We start from the raw sequence: 22,510 nt of genomic DNA, 5'->3' as shown, positions 1-22,510 counted from the left end.
CAGTTTATTTACAGGTTGTTCCACAAAGAACAACTCAAATATACACACCTGATCCCCTATCACGGTGTTTCTCTCTCCTGATATTATCTGCTTTTTTGACGAAGGAGGCCCTGTAGCAAACTCTTAAGATTACCAAGTTTACAAGGAAAGCTAGTGGATGCTAAATGTTAGCTGGCAATGTACTCTTCAGTTATGTTACCAAGATTCTAATGCTGACAAAATTACATCAATTTCTGCCTTGTGGCTCAGTAAGACAATACTGAAAGACAATAATGAAGAATAATGATAACAATTAGAGAAAATACATTTTTGTATTATACAGAAGAAAAAAAAAACAGGTAAATCTCTCTGAATATTTCTAGAAATGTATGAGTGTATATACATGTTTTATATACATACACATATTTACACATACATATATACAAACACACGTTCATTTTAATATTTAATAAAGAACTGTCCCTCCTGGAAACTAAAGTTTGCATTTCAGATAGAAGATACTGTTTATTTAGGGATAAAAAGCAAGATATTATTTGTACAATTAGAAATATTATTTATGGCAAGTGTCCACAATCATGTGCAACTGCAGGATATGTCTAATTAGAAATCAGTTTAGTAAACTGTTCCATTGCAACTAAAGCAGAAGACGATAATAAAAATATTTAACAAACACTTAGTAGCTGATGATATATCCAATTGTTAATGCACACAGGGAGAAAATGTGCTTGAAAAACAAACCATGATTGGATGGCATGAACAGGGCTACTACCAGCTGAAAGGCAGAGGATACAGTGAACATTGAGAAATATGTGATGTAAGCATGTATAGTTATGCTATATATTAAGTTACACATAAAATAAATGTATTTTGTCCCACTAAATTGTATTGTGTCAGATAAGGATATCTATTATTCAGGATGGAATATCTGCTATATGTAACCCAAGATTATAATATTAGATAGCCTAGCAAAATTTGTGGGAAAAAATGGGGATCTACACAGTTCTACACAGCAAAGAGGAAGAAAATCGCAGATTCGTAGTAAATTTTCTTCTGAGAAGATGAGGGGAGTTAAAGAAAACACAGACAAACTGGTGATGTTCCCACTGTCCCACTGTTGAACTCTAGAAACAATTTCTAATTGCACAGGAAAACTACCAGCTTTCTGGGCACATTTATGAACTATAGACTGCACACTTTATATCCAATATGACTAAGATTAATGTAAGATAGTAGAAATCTTCTCAGGCATACTTCAAGCACTGTCAGAAAAATGGCTCTCTAAATGTGGTTCCTCTTTATTTGACAGGTACACTCATTTGGGCATGTTATTGTTATCTGACTCATTTCAGTGAAACAAACACATTCATAATTCTGTTTCATCCCAACTAACACTTCCAGAGATCATGCAGGTATGAAAGTATGATTTATGCTCTTTGTGATCTCACACTTCATCAACCAAATGATTACATTTCAAGTTGTTGTCTTTCCTTTGCAGGGAGGAAAGCTTTTGCTTTAAGGGGTCTGAACTAGTTGAACTGTAAATGAAAGCTCAGTTCATCCATCATTACTAAACATGAAAGAAAAAAAATACCACAACAGATCACAAGGCAGTTGTGTCTCCTGTGCAGAGAGCCTTGAAGTAACAGTGTAGCAAACAGAATAACCACTGCATGCAGTAATAAAACTACAAAAGTCCTTACATTGTAGAGGTAGATAGTGAATGGCAATTACTGTCAGGACTGGTGCATCTCCATAATCATGAAACGAAACTATTGGAAACTCTATCATTATAAGTCAGACTGATATGCAAAGGGGTAAGAGATACACTTTGACATGCATTAGAAGTCTGACAACTTCAGGAGAGGTCACAGAAATCACAGAAGCAGGATCCTTAATAAGTAAGCTAGTGCTGCTTGGAGCTTGCAAATTTTGAGGAAGACTATTTTTGACTCAAACCAGAAAAAGCAGAAAAATACAAATGGTATCATAAGTGAGCAGAACTTCCTCCACTCCCTCCCACCAGGAGCAGGATGAAGGCAGAGGTAAGCAGGTCTTTTATACAATTTACTCATACCCAGGAGAATAAAGAAGGAGCAATAAACTAGGTTTGCTGTTGATTTTAAGCTAAAAGAGAGTTTGTCACCAAGAGAAACACGGATAAAGTGCACTGTAATAGAAAACAGCTATGGTAGTAACGGCAATGGGTCTTACCAGTAAAGTTGATGGGCTACTTGGATGCTCTGAAGAGAACGGTTCAACAGGAGTTTCACTAGAGGGCTTTCAAGACTCCACTCAAACTTGAGCACCTTAACAGAAAAATTAATAATGAGAATCACTTGTATGCTGGCTTTGTTGACTTTCCTTTACAACAAAATGAATCAAAAAGGATCCAGTGCTTAGTTTGGAAGAGGCAATCCAACATCTGGAGAATGCCCTAGCAATGAAATGCGCAAAGAAATTGAAGGACATAAGTATCTGGCACTTGTGTCTGCCACAAGTGTCTGATTCTGGCTGTGTTAATATATATGTAAACATGCAGCTTTTCTTCCTCCACTTAAAGCTATCAATGCTATATTTGAATTATTATCTTATATTTGGTTTGGAAAATAAACTTATTTGTGAAACAGAAGCAGTGGAAGGTGAAAGGTCACATAAGTGTCCTACTGTGTGAATGCTGTAAAGCTGTGCAGGTTCCACTGCTTCACAGTAGTGGATTACATAAATATATTCATGCACGCATGTATATATATCTATCCAGCTACGTGTATATACGTGCACTTTTATAGAAATATATCTATTTTAAAACATACAAAAAATCCTGAGGATCTCTGAAATGTGAAATTGCAAGCAATACATATGCACAGTGTTACAAAGAAAGGGGATAAATGTTCTAAAGCAGCTGGTTCCTCCTTAACTGCAACACAGGACTGACTCAACCACAAAGTAATTGCTTTGGAAGCACTGGCCTATAACTTGTAAAACATTAATTTCCAGTGAAATGCCATGTACATCTATAAAGAGACAATTCTACACCCAAATTTCCCTGGTTACTCTGTGCTGACAATGATTTTCCCATATATGTGGTATTAAGAAAACTGTGATTTGTTGCAACACCATTTGCTTCCTTACCTGCAACGAAGCCCTGCCACTACCAGCCTCTGGGTTGGTGGCCATAGCAGAGTTTCTCTTGTTCAGATGCATTTTTTAATTTTTCTTTTTTACTTGAAAATACTTTCTTGTAGTATACAGATAAGTTCAATCAGCATGCCAAACAACTACATTCTCTTGAGTGGAAAACAGTCTATAGCTCAGTCTTGTCGTTAATTCAAGCATTACATCAGCTGACCAGTCTTTGTCATTTATTACATTGTAATCAAACTGCAAGAATCAAAAATATTCAATGAAGTTATTGATCTGGATATAAGACTTCTTGGCTATCAATGTCTTCCTTACCTGAACCAGCTGTGGAAGGTACTCTAACAATTCATCATTTGACAGATTTTCTATTTGTTTCACTGCTGTTCTGCGAATATCTTGATCTGGAAAACTAGAGCAAAACAAGTAGATATCATTAAGAGCTACTGAACCACTGCAACTGTCCTGAGCTCTCACTGATATAAAATGTTAGAAAAACAGGTTTTCCTTCAAAATAGAATAGGAAAAAAATAAATTTATTTGCTTTACTGTAATAAGAGGCAAGAAACACACAGCATATAACTTAATGGGATTGACTGTTACAGTGTCATATAGGGAAAAAAAACCCCACCCTGATCTTCAAATACTTTTTAAATTTGAGCTATTAAATGTTCTAATTTCCTTTATATATACTGAAATATGAAGCTATTTATAGCTCTTCTCTTACTTATCTGAAATAAGAATTTTTTTGTGCCATGAGAACTTTTAACAGTCACTTGAAGACTTCTTTTGTTCTGAGAAACAACATAAAAGCTTGAAATTTCCCACCAAAATAGGGTTCATTTCAGATAATTTATACCGATGTCAGCTCTTCTGATTGGAATCATAACACAATAAAAAATATTTTTCAATGGAAGTAATTTTGAAATGGCGAATGTGGTTTCTTTTTAGTTTTTCTAAAGGAAAATTTAGCAAAAAATCAACACCTCCCCCCCTGAAAGGCTCCAAGTCACTGAAACAGCCATTTCTAATGGGAAAACATTCAACAAGTATTTGGCATAAGCTGTATTCTCAACAAATTCTGGTTGAAATCAGAATGGCTGCAGCCTAGTATAGACTTTGTGATGGAGTCTTAACCATAACAATGATAAAAGAGGAAAACATGGTGCGTAGCAGTAATGATAAAACAGGGAGAGGATGCTGGATAATATAGCTGGTCAAAGCATTTTTCGTTAAAAAAGAAAAAGAATGAAATGTTGGTGCAATCTGTAATGAAAACTGTTAGTAATGAAAACTGTCTGTAATGAAAACTGACTCTTAACAGAACATTTTCTCTCTTTTCAGAGAAGACGACAAATAGTATACCGTGGCTTTCTCAATATTTGAAAGTTGAAAAATAATCTCTCAAGGACTTATTTTGAAAGAATAAAATACAAAAATAATTTCCACATATTCATGTGTTGCATTTGAGACATTATTTGAGATATACCCTGAAGTTCACATACACAGATGTTGCTGTTGCCTAGACAGGTTCATAGTTAGCTATTCTGCTACTGTCCTGCTTTCACAAGGAAAGGAGCAGATGTGCTCTTCTGTATGTCTGCTACATGTCACCCTTAACTATTGTTCAATACTTGAAGCTTGCCCATTGCCATCCAAAGAGTCTTTTCTGTCTTCTCCTGAAGCAAGCTGGGAATGTTCATACAGACCTTTCTGTCACCACAGCTGCAAGAGTGGTCATCTCTGCCAAAGGGGTAAAAATGTCATCAAACAGCACCACAGTCAATTAGATATTGTTCAGAAGAGCTGCTGGGCTTTGATCTAGTTCTCTGAGGGCAAGTACCTGTCCCACAAAAAGCAGTGAATCCCTCCCCTCTGAATAGATACAGCTATTAGGCTCTTTTGAAAATATCTGGTTTAGCAGTCTAGGCTTACATAAAAATGGTGAATAAAGGTCACAGATTATCCTGTCAATTTGCCCTGGAGAAAGTCCTTTGAAATCAGAACCATCACGTATGGCAGAAGGTGTCACAGGGTCACCAGTATTACTGCTTTATGAGCTCAACACAAAACCAGACTGCTCTCTTCTCAGCTTCCCTTCCAGCATCTTTTGCCAACAATATACCCACTAGAAAAAAATAACCCATAAGTGAAACATGGGAGACAGTACCACATTTGCAGCAATGACTGCTCACTGTGATCAAGAGAGAAGGAGAAGAAATCAAAAAGGTAAGCGCTCAGAAGTATAACAGCACCTGCAGCCCTGGAGTTGAGCTTTTAAGTTCAATAAAACAAGCTGAAGTAAAATAATATGTACACTTAGGTCATTGAATTAACCACAAGTCAAATAAAAATGTGTCTTTTTGGAAAAAATAAAAAAAAATTAAAAAAAGCTAACAGTTGTACTGACTTAAAAGGTCTGGCCTCTGTGCTGCAATCAGCTGCCACCTGTAGCACTTTCAAATCCCCTTTTAACAATGCGGCTCAGGTCTGATTTTATTATTTTGTCTGTTACAGTACATATTTGATCATGTTTTTAATACAGGTTGTAATTGTTTATATAATGCTGAGAGGGCTTTGATGGGAAGAGAGGGAATACATTATAAATAAATTATCATGATAGCCCCAAATTAGCCTATTTTGCAAGGGGTATTTATTTATTTATCCTAGGCAACCTGCTAGGAATATGAATTTGTTACTTTAATATTCACATGGCTATTTAGAACAAAACATATTTGAAGGGGGACTACATATTAAAAAAATTAATCTCTTTCGTATCATGCCATCTTCTAATTACGCAATTGCTCCGAAGGCCTGTGCCAAGTATGTGCAGATAATATGGAAATTAGTCTTCGCCTTTCCTTTCTTGCCTAGTTCAACAGGTTACTGAACAGTGAAATATGTTCTATGTAGTCATCAACTCAAGCAGAAAAATGGTATTACTTAGTCACTGCTTGTCCTTAGTAGCATCCAACATTTGAATATATGCAATGCTATCATGAGAAAAACTATATTTTTTCCAGCTAAACAAAGAATGATAAAATTATTTTATTTCCAGCCTTTCCAGAAAATTCAACAGCTAACATTTGATTTGTTTAGAATTAATTTACTGTAAGTCAAAACTAGGGCCATACCTAAGTTAGCAAAAGTACCTATAGAAGATACGATTAGAATAATGATGAACTCAAGTGCATAAGCACTGTGGTGGAAAATCTACAGTTGGTTTGTTTCAGGAAACATGGTTCTTGTCACTCTTCTTGAATTAGATTTTGGTAATTGGTCCTGGTTACTAAATTGTTTCCTTCAGTTTGTAAATCTCAAGGTCAGCTTGAGGCTGAGTTGAATCTTTTTGAAAGAATGGGCAGTTAACACATCCTTTTAACTACCTGACAATCTGTTAAGCCCCAGATGCAATATCCATTGCTCTTTTGAATTTCAATGCTGTTCAGGGACTCAGGTACAATAGAAAAATATTTAACTTTATTTGTTTTATCTCTTAAACTTGTATTTGTTTAACATCCACTAGGACACTAGGACTACAGCAAATACTTATGAACTCTACTAGTATTACATGGTGGTTATGGTATTCACATTTACATAGATCAGTTTATTTGCTAAAAGCCAATAATGGGGTAAGGTATAGAAGCAGACCTGAGTTAAAAATCCTGCCCATCACATGCCTGGAAACAATGCCATCTTGTAGTCTAGTAATTAATTAGGGCTACAGGGGATTTTCCAGTGAATAATCTTGCAAACTTTTGAGTGGGGCAACAAATCTGATTTCAGTAATCCATAAATTAGTCTTGATTAGAGGATAGAATTGATTGATTTTTTTGGCTCCGTGACGCAATGCAAGAGAAATCAATTCAGGCGTAAGAAAAACAGCTTCGTAGTTTGGATATTAGGAGGCAACTGATTTCCAGGGCTTGCTACAATGAATATGCAATTACTTACACATACTGAAAACTCTGAAAGCCGAGTAGTGAGATGACTGAATCACAACAAATTCAATATTCCAGTCTTTAAGGGTACTTTCCTAAGAAAGAGGAGCTCATCTTTATCGGAGCTCATCTGTATCAGATCAGTTTTGCAAAGGATTTCAACCACAGATTATCAGGTTCCTGATACGTGGCCTGTGATCACGGCTTCAGAGAGGCAAGAGTTTCAGGCACTCCTCTTCACTAGCTGTTTTTTGTGGTTGTCACCAAAATCTCAGAATTAAACTAGAAAAAAAGGCAACTTAAAAAAAAAAACCCACAAAAAAAAAAACCCTTTAACAATGCAGTATGACTTTCTTTACACTGTTTAAAAATGGTAATTTTCATCCAAGTTTACAATCACTTCCAGATCTATTTTTTTTTTCCTCAACAAACAACCTGTTATTCATTAAATATTTAAGTGAATAGAACTATGGTGTTCCTCATTCATTTGCCTGACTGCAATGTAATGTATTGAAGCTTTCTTCTTTTGGCTGATTTTCTTTGTCCTCTCTTCAGGTAATGAGTACTCCATAACAGAGACAATATGTCACACTACGCAAGACTTCAAACTTCGCCTTCACAGCTCATCTCACAACCTAGATTCTCCTTAAGTTATGAAACTAATTTCCTTTGATATTTAACCTCAACATCCCTTTTGGTTTTTTTTTTCTTGTTCTTCTCTCCCTGCATGATGCCAATGATTGACAGCCACCCATTTTATAACTTCTAAGTAGTTGTAGATTGTAAGGTCTCCCTCGAGACTTTAAGATGGCTTTAAAAAAAAAAAAATTGAGCTGAATGACCATAAATTACAATTTGCTTTAGAAATAAGAACAACTTAATGTCTTTGATTCTTTTCATATAGATAGTCAAAGTAGGGAGCTATTTGTCTACCTGTACCTTTCAGCTAAATCAGACTCAAACAGAAAAACAAACACTGCTGAGGCATCCCGTGGATTTGTGAAATTCTCTTGAGATGTTAACACCTGACAGTGGTGACTTGCTTGTAAATGAAAAATAGATGTGCATTTCATTTTTAATGGTTTAATTATCATCATTTTATTGCACTGTCTCAAATAACTCTATGCTGGAAAATATTTGTCAGGCAAACGGAACTGTGCAGTTCACTACATTTCCTAGCAGGTAAGGTTCTCTGTAGAGAACAGAATGGCCTTTCATGAACCATCTTTTAAGTTTGAGGCTTATGACATGCCACATATTTCTGCAATTCCCTTCACATTTTAATTTTGTTGCATTTTCAAAAAAAAGAAAGACTCTGGTCCTGTGAAATGCATGTTATTAAGTCTGGTAGAAACAAGGAAGGCTGAGCTAGGAAACCTACTGGAATGAAGATACCAATTGAAAACAGAAAAAAAAAAAACCTCTCTTGGTAGTAAAGGATATCATGTCACTGACAGGTGAAACTGAGCCAGGAGAAGAAGTATGGAAGAACTGTTTAAAAAAAAATAGACAGATAAGTTTTAGGTAGCAGTTTAAGTATTTAAAAAGTAATAGGAAGAGAGAAAAAACTTAAAGAATAATAATTAAGGAATTCCTTTAGTTTTGTCACACAGATAAAATCAGCAGGGCTATTTGCTTTCGTTTGGTGATTTGTTTTCATTCCTCTGAGGGCTTCTAAACACCATGTGAGCGTATGAAGATTAGAAAATGGCAAAGACTAAAAAGAAAGTATAGAAAGATAACAAATGCCATCAGTAAAAAGGGCACTGAATTTTCAAAATTTTCAGTTGAAAAAGAGTAATATATTCACTCCTCATTGTGATAAGACTGCAAATCCTCCCTATCCCCCCCAACACTGCAAAGCTCATGGTCAGATACACTAGCTATTGCTTTGGCTGATTGATTGGCAGATGGATCTGTAGAATTTACTCACAGAAAATATACTTTAAGTAATGCTTACAATAAATTCTGACTAAAACAAGAAGTAATAAAGTTTAAGATGTCATGGAGACCATATGGTGAACCATATCCTAGGAGAGAACAAGATTGGAAGAAATTAACAAAAAACAGTTTTCCATTTGAAATCTGTAGGATGTAGAAGGTTCTTCCCACGCCAGAGACAAACCTTGTTCTCTCTTACGTTAAAATAAAATAACAAAAAATTGAAAACTTGATTATTTACAGGTTAGGCTCCTGATTAGATTGCACATGTATATACAGAAAGTATGTCATATCCTACACAGTTTTCTGTCGTTAGTTGTCTTACTATAGCTGTAGATTGTAATACTTTCATATTTATTGTCAAGAAAGCTAAAAATGGTTAAAGGTAGTGAAAAAAATATGGAACTAATCACACTACGATGCTTGGAATGAAGAGTTGTCTATTCCTAACAATGCATATCTCTCCACATAAGTTATCACTAAATTTCATGTACTTTACTACAAAGCAGTTTTAAAGCTTTATCAGTAGTGCGTGCTGTACATCAAAATATTAAATTAATTGTAGACTGTTGCTTTGTTCTTATCTTATTTTTTTTTGCATAAGCCTGTGTTTGCTCTCCACATTGATACACGATGACAACCTTTTAAAACAAGTAAGATGCAAACAGGCAAAATACGCTCTAGCTGTATCTGTTTGATAAGTACTCTGTAGGGCATTCTGCTGTGGACTCTCATGTTGCATTTTCAAAAATTCTGTTCACATTCTGCTTTTGTTAAAACAATGAAAATCTGATTCAACACTTCTAAAATCAATTTGGCTTTCAAAGGTGTAAGAACAATCTCTGGCTTCAAGCTATCACATTTTATTATAATCACTGGCTAAAAAGTGAGTTTCACATATATTGGTATATATCCTAACCTCTGAAACTCAACAGCTACTCTGTTATGTAACATTAAAATCAACAATAATACTGTGAGAGTCAAAGGCTGAGGGATGCTATAACCAAAAGGGCATCTTCTCTGGTCAAAGAGAAGTAGGAGGAGTCACATCATCCTCTACTCTGCCTGCGGCATACAGCTGATTAAGTAAGGTAGTATAAAACCCTCCTGACACCTTGATGTCTGATCTCAAAATCCTCTGAACCAGCACACAGTTTTAAAGGAATGTCCTTCTCCATGCACCTGTCCTGATAGAGCTAGAATTTAGCAAAAAGTTTCTAGGAAAAATTGTTAAGCCTACCAGTGAGGTTATGTCTTCACCTCCACTGTCTACTGATAAAAAGTTCTCTCTTCAGAATGGTTGCAGGCATGCACAATATTGGAAAATGACATACCTTCTTTGGTGGCTGTTTCCTGATTCTAGCTCGATTTTCCGTTTCCTAGCCACGACACCTCACAGGGCTGCAAGTGTACTTTAGATGTGCCAGAAAAACAAGGTTGAAGCAAACATTCTGCTATTTGAGTTAGTTAATATATTTTGGCTTTCATTTACAACAATTTGGATAGCAAAATAACCTAACGAAAATTTGTAAGTGAAGTTGTTCTATACATACATAAAACATTGGCATGTTAGCAATACATCATAAATGATGGCATTTCTAATGCTGCCTTTGGCTTCTTTCTGTCATCAAGAAAATTCTCTGAATAAACAAGTGTACTGGTGTTATTTCCCTGGCTAGTGTGCCATGCAAAGAAGATAGAGTTATAGAAAGCTCTAACTTCCCTAAAGCTTGGCTTTTTACCAAACTCAGTAAGTGAAGTCAATGGTAAAATGCACGGGGCACCAACAAGCAGCACTGAGTAGGAGGGACCAGCTCTCTACCCTCCGCTTTAGGGAAAATTAGCAATGGCTTACAATCACCCTTCCCTGAAATTAGAGGTAAAGCTAAGAGTGTAAAATCTTATCCTACGCTTTCCCCTTCCATCCTTTCCACCCCATCTTTATTGATTAAACAAACATTCATTGTTTCTTAAATTGTTTTTTTAAGTGTTGGCTTCTGGGGCTTTAAGAATCAATGCACTTGCTGCAAGGACTGCATGCAAGGTTGCTACTGAATTTATCTGTGAAATGTACCATGATTATGTTTCCAATTTAGGAAATTTCTTCCTTTCCACTGTATAAATGAGTATGTTATCATTTGGCTGCCTTGAGATGTGCCTGCAAAGTGGAAGAGCATAAGCTGCAGAGACATGCTCAAAGAACAAGAAACATCTACTAAATTGTAAATTTAACTGTGTAGCGAGCAAAACAATTTAGAAGTTTCAGAAAGTTGCAAGGAGAATTCTAACTCAGATGCGTGATAGTGGGGCTTGATCTGATGAGTCATGATACCTCTCCCTAAGCTCTGTGATGCTGTCTTCTAACCCAGGCAATAAGGTAGTGCCTACAATGATTTTCCTTTTTTCATCCTCGTGAATGTGAGATTGAGCTTAATCATAAGGACTGGTTTTCACTCTAAGAAGGATAATTTCAACTCCTCAGTCCAAGACTTGCAAAAGTGATTAGTGATTTTCAGCACCCTGTTCAAACTGTATAAAGATTAAGCACATGCCTGCAGGAGGAATTCAGATTATCTTTAAGACACTGCAAACTGAAGTTCCAGGAAAGGAAGAATCCAAAATTCAGAGTGATTGGAAACTCTTGGTCTCTTTTACGTTATTGCTAACAATGTGGTAAATTGCAGTACATAAAAATGATACAACACAGAGATTGGAAAAAATCATAGAAGAAAAATGCAAGAGGGCTCTTAAAAAATAACAACAGAAAAATCTATCTCGAGAAGTCTCTGAGCTGCAAATTATTGGAAGCTAGGAGAGCAGCACACTGTCATTATGTTTGGTCCATTTTTATTGTCTTCCCTAGGTATCTGTTGTTGGTCACCATTGGAGACAGGATGCACTAGACTGATTTTTTGGTATGACTTAGTGCAGCTGCTCCTGCATTCTTGCATTATGTTAAAAATACATGCAGACAATGATCAGTCCTAATTTATTTTACTTACCTATGATTTAATAGCAATGGTAACACAAGTCCTTAAAATAGACATGAATACATAGAGAGCATTTATTTTATATTATGCTCATATTTTATGCAAACATTGATCTTTCAGCTGTGTCTCAGTAATCACAAGGAATCAGAGAGCTGTTTTGTGGATGACAGAAGTGAGGAACTGAGTTGATGAACTGTCAGCACCAAACACAATGTAGGATAGAGCTGAATGAACCTTCAAAACCAGCTCAGTTATGGAGCCTACAATCCAAAGTCAAAGAAGGCAATTGTGAAGGAAAGTTGGACTCTATCCAGTGCTACTCTACTTTTTAAAATGATTGAAATCTGAGAAACAGAAAACCAAGAGAAGAAATCTCAGAAATCCTTTTATATGGGATGTTGCCATCCAGAGGGACCTTGACAGGCTGGAGAGGTGGGCCCATGCAAACCTCATGAAGTTCAACAAGGCCAAGTGCAAGGTCCTGCACATGGGTCAGGGCAATTCCAAGCACAAATACAGGCTGGGCAGAGAATAGATTGAGAGCAGCCCTGAGGAGAAGGATTTGGGAGTGCTGGTGGATGACAAGCTCAACATGAGCCGGCAACATGCACTTGCAGCCCAGAAAGCCAACCATGTCCTCGACTACATCAAAAGAAGCACGGTCAGGTGATTCTCTCACTCTGCTCTGCTCTTGTGAGACCCCACCTGGAGCACTGCATCCAGCTCTGGAGCTCCCAACATAAGAAGGATGTGGACCTGTTGGAGCAAGTCCAGAGGAGGGCCACAAAGATGATGAGAGGGCTGGAGCACTTCTATGAGGACAGGCTGAGAGAGTTGGGGCTGTTCAGCCTGGAGAAGAGAACGCTCTGGGGAGACCTTATAGTGGCCTTCCAATACTTAAAGGGGGCTTATAAAAAAGATGGGGACAAACTTTTTACGAGGGACTGTTGCGATAGGACAAAGGGTAATGGTTTAAACCTGAAGGAGGGTAGATTTAGACAAGACAGAAAGAAGACTTTTTTTTTTATGCTGAGAGTGGTGGAACACTGGAACAGGTTGCCCAGAAAGGCGGTGGACGCCCCATCCCTGGAAACATTCAAGGCCAGGTTGGATGGGGCTCTGAGCGACCTGATCTGGTTGGAGATGCCCCTGCTCCTTGCAGGGGCATTGGACTAGATGACCTTTAAAGGTCCCTTCCAACACTAACTATTCTATGATTCTGTACTCCTCTCCTCCAACCCACTCTCTCAATTTGCATATACATGTCTCTCAGCAGTTAAATCATGTGACCTAGACATCTCTGAAACTAGAAATCTTTAAGGAAATGTAATCCCTGTTTCTGAAAGTAAGCTTTTCAGTTGCTCATGCATCTACAAAATATTGTGGATATGTGAAGGACAGAATTTTTTTTTTTAAGAAGATTTGTACTGTGATCCAGAACTACTTTCTGTAGTGTTAGCATGAAGCAAAAAATCCAGATTGATATTATTTTTTTGGAAGAGAGAAACTAAAGAGACAAACAAGCTAAGATCTTGATCAGAAGTACTTGTTCTTTGGCACCATTGCATGTAGCAGCCACTCCCAACGGTGGCACCAGAAGAGACAAAGTGGTGACATCTTCCTGTCTTCTCATGCCAGCAATCTTTGTGGCAGCCAGAATGAACAGAGTGTACACTGCATCCATTACACACCAAGAAGTTCTGCAACAGGCTGAGTCATATTAAATATCCTGTGAAGCACCTGACAGGACTAATATTCTGCACCACACCTTGATGCAAAGCTGGATCTTCAAAGAGCAATCAAGCTCTTCATTTGCAGAAATGCCACCCATACACAGAAACGAAATAAGACCAAAGGTCTGATCTGAAAGCCTAACATGCTCTGACAAACCATCTCAAAATCTCTTGCTACTCCGGGGTGTGGAAGACAACACACTGCTCATATAGTCCTTTCTGCATGGTTCTTTTACAAATTAGAAATAGATTCTAATAATTTAATAATGGTAAACAAGATATTGATCATATGCTCCAGAACCTCATCTTTCAGGATCTTTGTTTCCACCATTCCCACTAAACGTAAAAAAGACATGTATGCAAATGTGAAACTGCTAACAGTTCAGATATAAACCTGAGACACAGGTAGTTTTAGGAAATCGCATCCAGAGGGAAATAACAGTTGATAGTGAGTTTTATATTATTAAATAACTATTTTTTAACAACATGGAGGTGAGCGTATACAGTCTTTTCTCAAGTAAAGCTTTAGGTGAGGTATTTTTTTCTAAAGGCACAAGATGGAACTGAGATTGCAAAACTGGTGCAGCTTGTGCTTACCCAGACAAGCAAGGGCTTGATAAACCAAATTCGCTCAACGATTTCATCCACATGTTTAATGTTTTCACAGCTAGATCACTTAATGCAAAACACCCCCCAAGCTCTTGGAGGAAATGTAACTGCTGACACAGATTCTGTCCCCTGACATCTGCTATTACATCATAGGTAAGACTATCTCCAACATCAAGAAAGCCTTCTAACAAACAACCAACTCCCAGTGTAACAAGTTGGGGTGGAACATAAGGCATCACAACAGAATTTATTCAAAGTGTGTGAAACTGACTTCAAAGTTTCACCCTATCTACTTCAGAAAGATGGGCTACAAGTGGAACTGTATGTATTTACATGATATCATAATCTGGATGCGTATTTCAGTCTTCCTTATCTCCCAATAGTCACTTCATGTCTATACTGTACTGTAGTTTGAAGATATGGAGTGCTATGTAAGTGCTAAGTATTTGGCTGATCAACTGTTACCAGAAACTGACTGAATCTGCTATAGAGAATGAAATACTCTTTTCATCATCCTGAGAAATAGAAAACCTTCTCAGCCACGGAGGCAGGGCTAGCACATTCAACTCAAGGTCATCACAAGAATTGCAACGATATCTTCACTTAGACACAGCGACAGAACCGAAAGCAGTGAGTGAACCAAAGCATGATACTGTGCTACGCAAATTCAGGTGCTAAATTAATCAGCATGTGATCATTCTGTTTACTGTTTTCCTACTTGGTTAATTTTCCCTTACCTGAAAGTCAGAAGCCCAAGTGCCTCCAGAGGGTTAGAAAATCTCCATCTTCTCAACACAGCATACATTTCTGATACAGTCATTTGATCCCAACTGGGTGCACTGCCCAGTACCAGAGGAAGGGAGCAATTTTGATTATCGCAGTAGTAACGATAAAACCATAAGATTCTTCTCTGTTGCTCTGAGAGTCTGCAAGAGAAGATTAGAAATTCAGTTTGAAATTAAAACCACCTGGAGCTTTCTGTAGCAACAAACTTTATTGTACAGAGGGCCAAGTCATACAGTACACTGCTTTTCCGCTAAGTACGTGTTTTCCTTGGGGTAGGATATAATTTTCTGCAGACCAGCTTTTATAAGAAAAGTGATACTTATACTCTAGATCTGTCAGCCTTGGGTCATATAAAAATGAAGTGTCAAAAGACACACATACATGATTATTTCACTTTTCAAGCACTCTCATTTTTCTTCTCCACTGTCTCTGTTGTTGGTGTTTGCTTGTTTGTTTGTTTTTACTGGAGTTTTCTGACAGAGAAAAAGAAGGTGCAATTATCACCAGATAAATTATTGTTACACCCATCTGCTACACATCACCTCTCACTAACTACTGTAACAACAGTGTGACAGTATGGTTGTGCTGACACACAACACAGCCATAGTCTTCATTCTTGCCCTTGCTGTGACTGTTCAATGCAGGTGTGTCTATTTTTAGTGTATTTGCATTTAAAATAGAGTTTAGGCACGTCCATGCACATATGCAAGAACATGAGCATGTGTGCACGCACACGCACGCTCAGACTGTGATTATCCCCAACACCGGTGTGAGTTTGGAAAAGGGAAGGACAGCTCCCAGATAGCTCCCAGCAACTTCTACGTCTGTTTGCAAGGCCTAGCATGCTGTGCTTCACTGTGCTCACTTACAAAAAAGGATGCAATACCAAATTCCTCATAGAGATCATAGAGATATTAAATATCTAAATGACATTGATAAACTGGTCAGTTACCACACCATATTTCACCACAGTGATAAATGCCTTAGAATAATTTTTGCTATATATCCTCTGATTTGTCAACAATTCCGATGTCTTTGACTCACGCATATTAAATCCTAGGTTGTGTTACCATCAGGAAACAGAAAAAAAGAAATTCCCTGTGAAAGACAAGCTCTATCTCCTTAATTTGATATCAGAGCCTTCAAAAGAAAGCTCTGAGAGTGCAAGCTGATCTCCAGTTCACAAAAATTATTACTGAAACAAAGAAGAACATTGGTTTTCTTGGTCATGCTTGACCAGATTGGTGATCCGTCTACTTAATAACATAACTGTGACTTTAAACAGATATTTCAGAGCAAGGTGTGAGAACCTTGTAGAACGCTATTTACGTGAGTAAATAGCTTGTTTCCAGTCAAGCATTTCTTTATCCCAATGTGCAAGCAGGGCTCAAAATCCAAGTGTTTACATTCCTTCCAGGGTCGTCTTCCTTCTATTTGCAATGTTTTGGGACATTCTTAGCAAAAAAAAAAATCTTAGCTCTGATCTAACTGTCAAGATTGTGGCTTTCACAACTCATAGCAATGAGTTCCTTTGGCTCTGTATGCACTGGAGAACTTTTCTTTGCAATTTTGAATTGCCAAGCATTTAGGAACAGAGAGTGGTGGTACTCTCTGGGGCATGTTTTTTACTGTCACAAGAGTGAATGTTTTTTTCTTTCCTTTAGAAGACTAAACTCATAAATGTATGCAGAAGATGAACCTAACCGTGATACAAATTCTGCCACGACTTTTAGTAATCATTTCAGGAAAACTATTATTTAGATAACCATTTCAAGAAATGGCTTCAGAATTCACAGCATGTCTATTGTGACAACAGATAGATGTCTTTGTGTTTCTGTGAAGAACTCATACACAGAAAAAAAAGGATAAAATTCGGCATAAGACTTCATTGCCTGTCTGGTTTTCTTATGCATTTGAATGGTATTCTGCAGGACAGTTCAGCTAAAGGACTCTTTTTTTTTATGTTGACTTTAAACAGAGATTTAAGCTTTCAAACAGCATCCTCCAAACTAGACAATCTGTTGTTCAGATTAAAGCAGCTAAAGCCTCTACTGAGCTTACAAAGGAAGATAAGAAATCAATCCTTGTATCAGGTTTTCTAAATAACAGATTTCTCCCTCTGACTTTACTCCAGAGGCAATGCCATTTTCTCTTTCCATGTTTTAAAGATCAGAGATGAAATTAAAGGTTGGGTGGGGCTGGATTTTTTTAGGTTTTGATTTTAAATTTCTTAGTTGTAACAAAAGTTTACACAGAGAGGTAATAGGACATTTAAGATAGATGGTAAAAGTATTTTGCATACATATAGCATTGAAGATTGTTGTGCTAATACAGAAATTTATTTGGCTCAGTAGGGCAAAGATTCTAATAAATCCTCTTTATTGATAAAAATGCAGTTTATTTTTTTACGTAGACTTGTATCTAAACTTCCTTCCATATAACAGCTATATTACAATACATAGCATTCTACGCAACACAAACAAAAATAAAATATCTTAAAACTGAAACAATTCAGTAGTTCTCAGTTTTAAAGTTTTTGTTAATTGCTTTAGCTAAATGAAGAAAACAGCTTCTGTGAAAGCTTTGTTAGTTGGTCTTAATTACTACTTTTTCTGATGCGGAAAAGGTAAAAATGAGTTTAAATGCTTCTGAGCTGTTTTTGTTGTTCATGTTCAGTAATAAAGCAGAATAAGACAAAAGGCAAAAAGAAAAGAAGAGCAGCAAAGCTAGCAAATACAAATTGCTGTCCCCCAGCACTGATTCTCACTTGCAAATTTCTCTCCCGTGGACAGACTAGCAAAGTGTGCAACATCACCACACTTTTTTAGACCTGTTCCACTATTCACCCAACTGGAAGTAGCCTTTCTAATCACAATTCACAGCAACAGCAATCATGAGAAATAGTAGGTGAACTAGATTCTTACCAGGTAAGTGGCGAAAAGGAAAACAAAAAGGGAGGCAGAAAGAGAGGGAAAAGTAAGATAGAAGGAAAATGATGAATGAAGAAAGATGGCAGGAAGACGATTGTCATTTTCCTGTCTTCAAACCAGTCTCTGATCCTTACACTGGGAGCCAATGTGCACAAGCAGGCTGTATCATGTTCAAAGAGCAGCTATTATCTCAGATGGCTAGTTTTCGGGGGTTTGTGCTTCAAACACATTAATCCTAAAAGGAATGAAGGGCTCACATCTGAAATGTTTTCAGAAGTCAAACAAAGTAGCTGGCAGTAACTCTTGGTCCCCTCTCTCTTGCCTGGTTTGGTGATGATGCCAAAGATCACACAGCAGCACACAGGGTAGAGCTGCGAGGAGCACGAGAGCCATATGGTGAAGTTAATTTCCTTCAGTTCCATTGATCCACTCACTAATCAACATCCAAGAGATGCTGGCCACAGGGATCAGTGATCTGAGCCAGCTACAAAAGACACAGAGGTCCAAGAGTCAGGTACTGGGAAGACTATATGTCTGGACCAGCTACTGGGGAAAATCCACGTCCATGTATCAGGAAGAGGTCCAAGCACCAGCAATCAGAGTGTGGCTGTGAACCTTGGGAGCTCATATGTCTGGATGTCAGCAGCTGGGGATATTTAGGGCCAGCTACAGGATTGACTGTCTGAGCCCAACTACTCTAGCAATTAATATTTTGATACTATATATAAAAATACATATATCTATGTGTATATATTCCACCAGTGGACTTTGGTCCTGATCAGGCAGAGAGAAGGAAGAGAATCAGGCTGTCTCTGCTGTCCATTTTGTGGCAGTGCTACGTGTTTGTGTGTGCTGACAAGGTACTACTTTCTGCCTGTGTTGATTTGTTGATATTCCTATCAGGAAAATGCAGTCCATCTCTCTAATAGCCGAATGTGGGGACATGGAGCCACAGCAGCTTGCATTCAAAACACTACTGGATTCAACAGCCTATAACAAGGACAACCATGCAGCTGTCTGTTTTTAACAATTGTTTCTTCTTTTTCTACCATAAGGTTAAGAAATTTTCTGTCCATTCACATACTCCCTTTGCTTTCAGTAGAATGAACAGAAGGAACTTGACAGCCTGAGAAAGGTTTTTTTTTTCTTCTAACCATGGACATTCATTTATTTCAAAATCATATTTGAGGCTTGTAAGCCTGAAGCATCATCATACGGACATACTGCCACTGAAAAGCTACCTAGATTACTCTTTCTTTCTTGACATATAAAAAAAAAAAAAAAACAAGGAAGGAAGAGCTCTTCGGATATCATGATAATAATGTGTTTGGATACCAACATGTTGTTACAAATGCTTTTAATAAAACTCTATCATGACTGAGGAAGGTAAAAAGACTTCCTCTGATACAGATACAACAAAAATTACAGGCTGACAGATTTCTCTTGATTAGAAAGTACTTAAAAAAGGAATTCCTTCATTCAACCTCCAAATACACTACCCTTCACCTTGATGATTCTTTTGGTAGAGCAGCTTTGCTCATAAGATAGGGTAATCAAAAACAACAAACTGTAAAAATACAGGACTACCATTCTCTTTCCTTCAAGAACCAGTCATTGAATTTGTCAAAGCCTTAACTCCCGCCTGGTGATTTTTATGAACCTATTATCATGGAATTTGTGTATAACTTTCATGGATCTGATGATGTTGTCTACATCCACAACTTTGTGACAGCAGATTTTAAAAGTTTACCACTTAATGTCTTAAGAAGTACTTTCTTCCATTTATTGACAATTAATCTTCTACTTGTTTAATTGAATGTTGATAGTTTGAATATTGTGGGATTTGGTGATGCATCTACCTTCTCCACCACCATAATGATTTTATAAAAAGTAATCATACATAGACACACATCCTCTAGTGTACTCCTCTCCAAACTAAGGAGTCTCAGCCTTTTTAGCTTCTCTTGGTTAAGCAGCTGCTTAATCCCTTTAATTATTTTAGTTACCCTTCTCTGTACATTTTCTGAATCTGCTGTGTCTTTCCCAAGTTGTGGAGACAAGTACTATGCAGCATACTCAAAATACAGCACATCAAGGTTTTAGAGAGCAGTGAAATGGCACACACACTGGCTTCTCCTCTACACCCTTCCTGACGATGCTCAATATTTTGTGGGGACTTTTGACTGCTGCTGCACATTGTACTCACGAGTTCAGGGAAATATCAGCTGTAATGTCAAGATATATTTCCTTCGTTGTAACTGCCAGTTCTGAGTTCAGTATTATGTACAGATGCTTAGATAATTTTTCTTTAAATATATCCACATTGAAGCTCATCAGCCGTGTTTATGCCCAGTTTTATAAAGTCCTTCTGGATCTTCCATCTATGGCATGGTGTTTGAAAATTTGGCAGATCTTTGTACCATCTGCAAACCTGGAGATTGCCCTGCCCACTTCCTTCTCCATGATCAGTGAAGATACTAAATAAAACTGGTCCCAACCTTTACCACTGAAAGACCCTACTGCTGATTTTTCCATTTTGAAAAGCCATCATTAAACATTGAATCTTTGTCTTTAACCAGCTTTCCTCTAAGCCCATAGCAACTTAATTCCTTTAACAATCTGATGTGGTACCTCAGCAAAGATTTTTGAACGTCCACCAAATCCCCAATATCCACACATTCACTGACAACCTTCAAGGACAGCAATAGGCTGGTGAGGCAGGGTTTCTATTCTCAGAAGCCACATTGGCTTTTTTTTTTTTTTTGTGACAAATTACTTCATACTTAGCTAAATACTCAATGATCTTATTCTTTCTTAAGGAACCCACCATTTAACCATGAATAGAGGCAAGATGCACTGGCTTGAAGTTTCCCCAGATCATTTCTGGAATATCTTTTGCAAGTGGAAATTTTGCTGGCAACTTGCCAGCGCTCTGGCACAGTAGCTATTCACAACAAAATATTGACCTTTGATTCATACTTAAAATAGAAAAAGAACTAAAACACAGATCCCATGGTTAATAAAAATAATTTTACATTTCATCCTGTCTTTTAAAAGTTAAGATAAACATCAAATACACCAGCACGTCTTATCTTTTTTTTTTTTAATATAAAATTGATTTTAAAAAACACAGTCAACATAGAAATCAGCACAGATAAATCTTCTTAAGAGGTACATCACATCACACTGAGAGGGCTGAACAAGCTTTAAATTATTTAATTATTGTACAACTAATGTACCTTTTGGCCTTTGATGGAGGATTAATTCACACAATTAACTGTGATTGGTATAATGGCTCTCTGTAAGCACCTGTGTTACCAATTCCACTCTGATTATATCTAAAATAATTTTATGCAGTACATAATCCTAATTGATAGTGTAACACACATATAGCTGAACATACTAATCTGCCCTACAGTGTGTTTTTATTCACTTTGTCTTTATCCACCTTCTGTGAAAGCTGAACTTTCCATACTTCTTCCCTTGCTTATAACTTGACACAGATTGTTTTAACGATTATATGCCATTTAACTACCATAGCTGGTCTAAATATATTATTAATAAAGGAGGCTGATTTTCACAGAATCCAAAGGTTTTCTTGCTAATAATACTGATGTAGACTTACTGCACCATCTGAAAATCTTATGGTTTGAATCAAAAATTAGTTTCTCACAAAGACACAAAAAGATACAGTAATAGAAAGGGAAAAACAATCCTCTTCTAAACTGGTAAAAGACACTACCACCTCCAGGGGCTTATTCAGGCTTTTCTGTGATCTGTTCTCTCACTTATAGGGGATACTTCTCAAATCAATCAAGCTAGGCTCCTTCAAAGGAAAATTTTGTTTTTGAAGAATTGGATACATTTAATTGTCATTGATAGGATAAGTACAGCAAGCCAAGACTCAGCTGGGCTAGCTGAGTACAACTTACAACAAGAGAGAATGCGTCTTTGAAAGTCTTGTAATATGCTTCAGGCAGTCTTCGGTTGGCTCTTCAAGATCACCCCTTCTTTCTTCAGGTTCAGGTTTAATGAACTCCAAATTAGTTTCTGGAAAGTCAATCTTTATTAAAAAAAAAGAAAAGAAAAGAAAAGACAAGTCCTTTTAGCAATATGTATTCACAAAGACAACTGTCAATAAATGTTATCGTGGATTTGTACAGGAAGTACATAAAATACGACAGAAAGAACAGGGGATAATTCTTTGAGGATGTTCACTGTATGCAATACATTACTTAAATATGCTACTGATAAACTCAGCCCATGAAAATAAGTGGGAGCTTTGTCACTGACTTTCCTGGGAGAATTTCATCCATCTTATTTCTATTTTATTAGAACTGCATGAACTCAAAGCTGAAGTAATTTTTTTTCCTTTTTTTCCTCCTTTCTTGGTTTTTAATGAGATGGTTTTTAAATGGAAGCCTTCCGTTAACATAGATTTTTTG

General features: G+C 37.1%; 1 protein-coding gene across 1 annotated transcript in view; it reads right to left on the bottom strand.

Annotated features, from left to right (window-relative positions):
* The window catches only part of PIK3C2G (phosphatidylinositol-4-phosphate 3-kinase catalytic subunit type 2 gamma), a 209,460-nt gene that overhangs the window by 111,566 nt on the left and 75,384 nt on the right, over positions 1–22,510 (bottom strand). Inside the window, exons 14-17 of the mRNA XM_086771817.1 lie at positions 21,998–22,128; positions 15,087–15,275; positions 3,454–3,547; positions 2,212–2,306 (exon numbers count right to left, since the gene is read on the bottom strand). Of these exons, the coding sequence (XP_086627943.1) occupies positions 2,212–2,306; positions 3,454–3,547; positions 15,087–15,275; positions 21,998–22,128 (509 nt within the window). The remainder of the gene's footprint in view (positions 1–2,211; positions 2,307–3,453; positions 3,548–15,086; positions 15,276–21,997; positions 22,129–22,510) is intronic.

This window comes from Chlamydotis macqueenii, chromosome 1 (assembly GCF_036417535.1).
Source record: "Chlamydotis macqueenii isolate bChlMac1 chromosome 1, bChlMac1.mat, whole genome shotgun sequence".
Taxonomy (NCBI): Eukaryota; Metazoa; Chordata; class Aves; order Otidiformes; family Otididae; genus Chlamydotis; species Chlamydotis macqueenii.
Note: the sequence above shows the minus strand (reverse complement) of the source record. Positions and strands in the feature narration are given on the sequence as shown.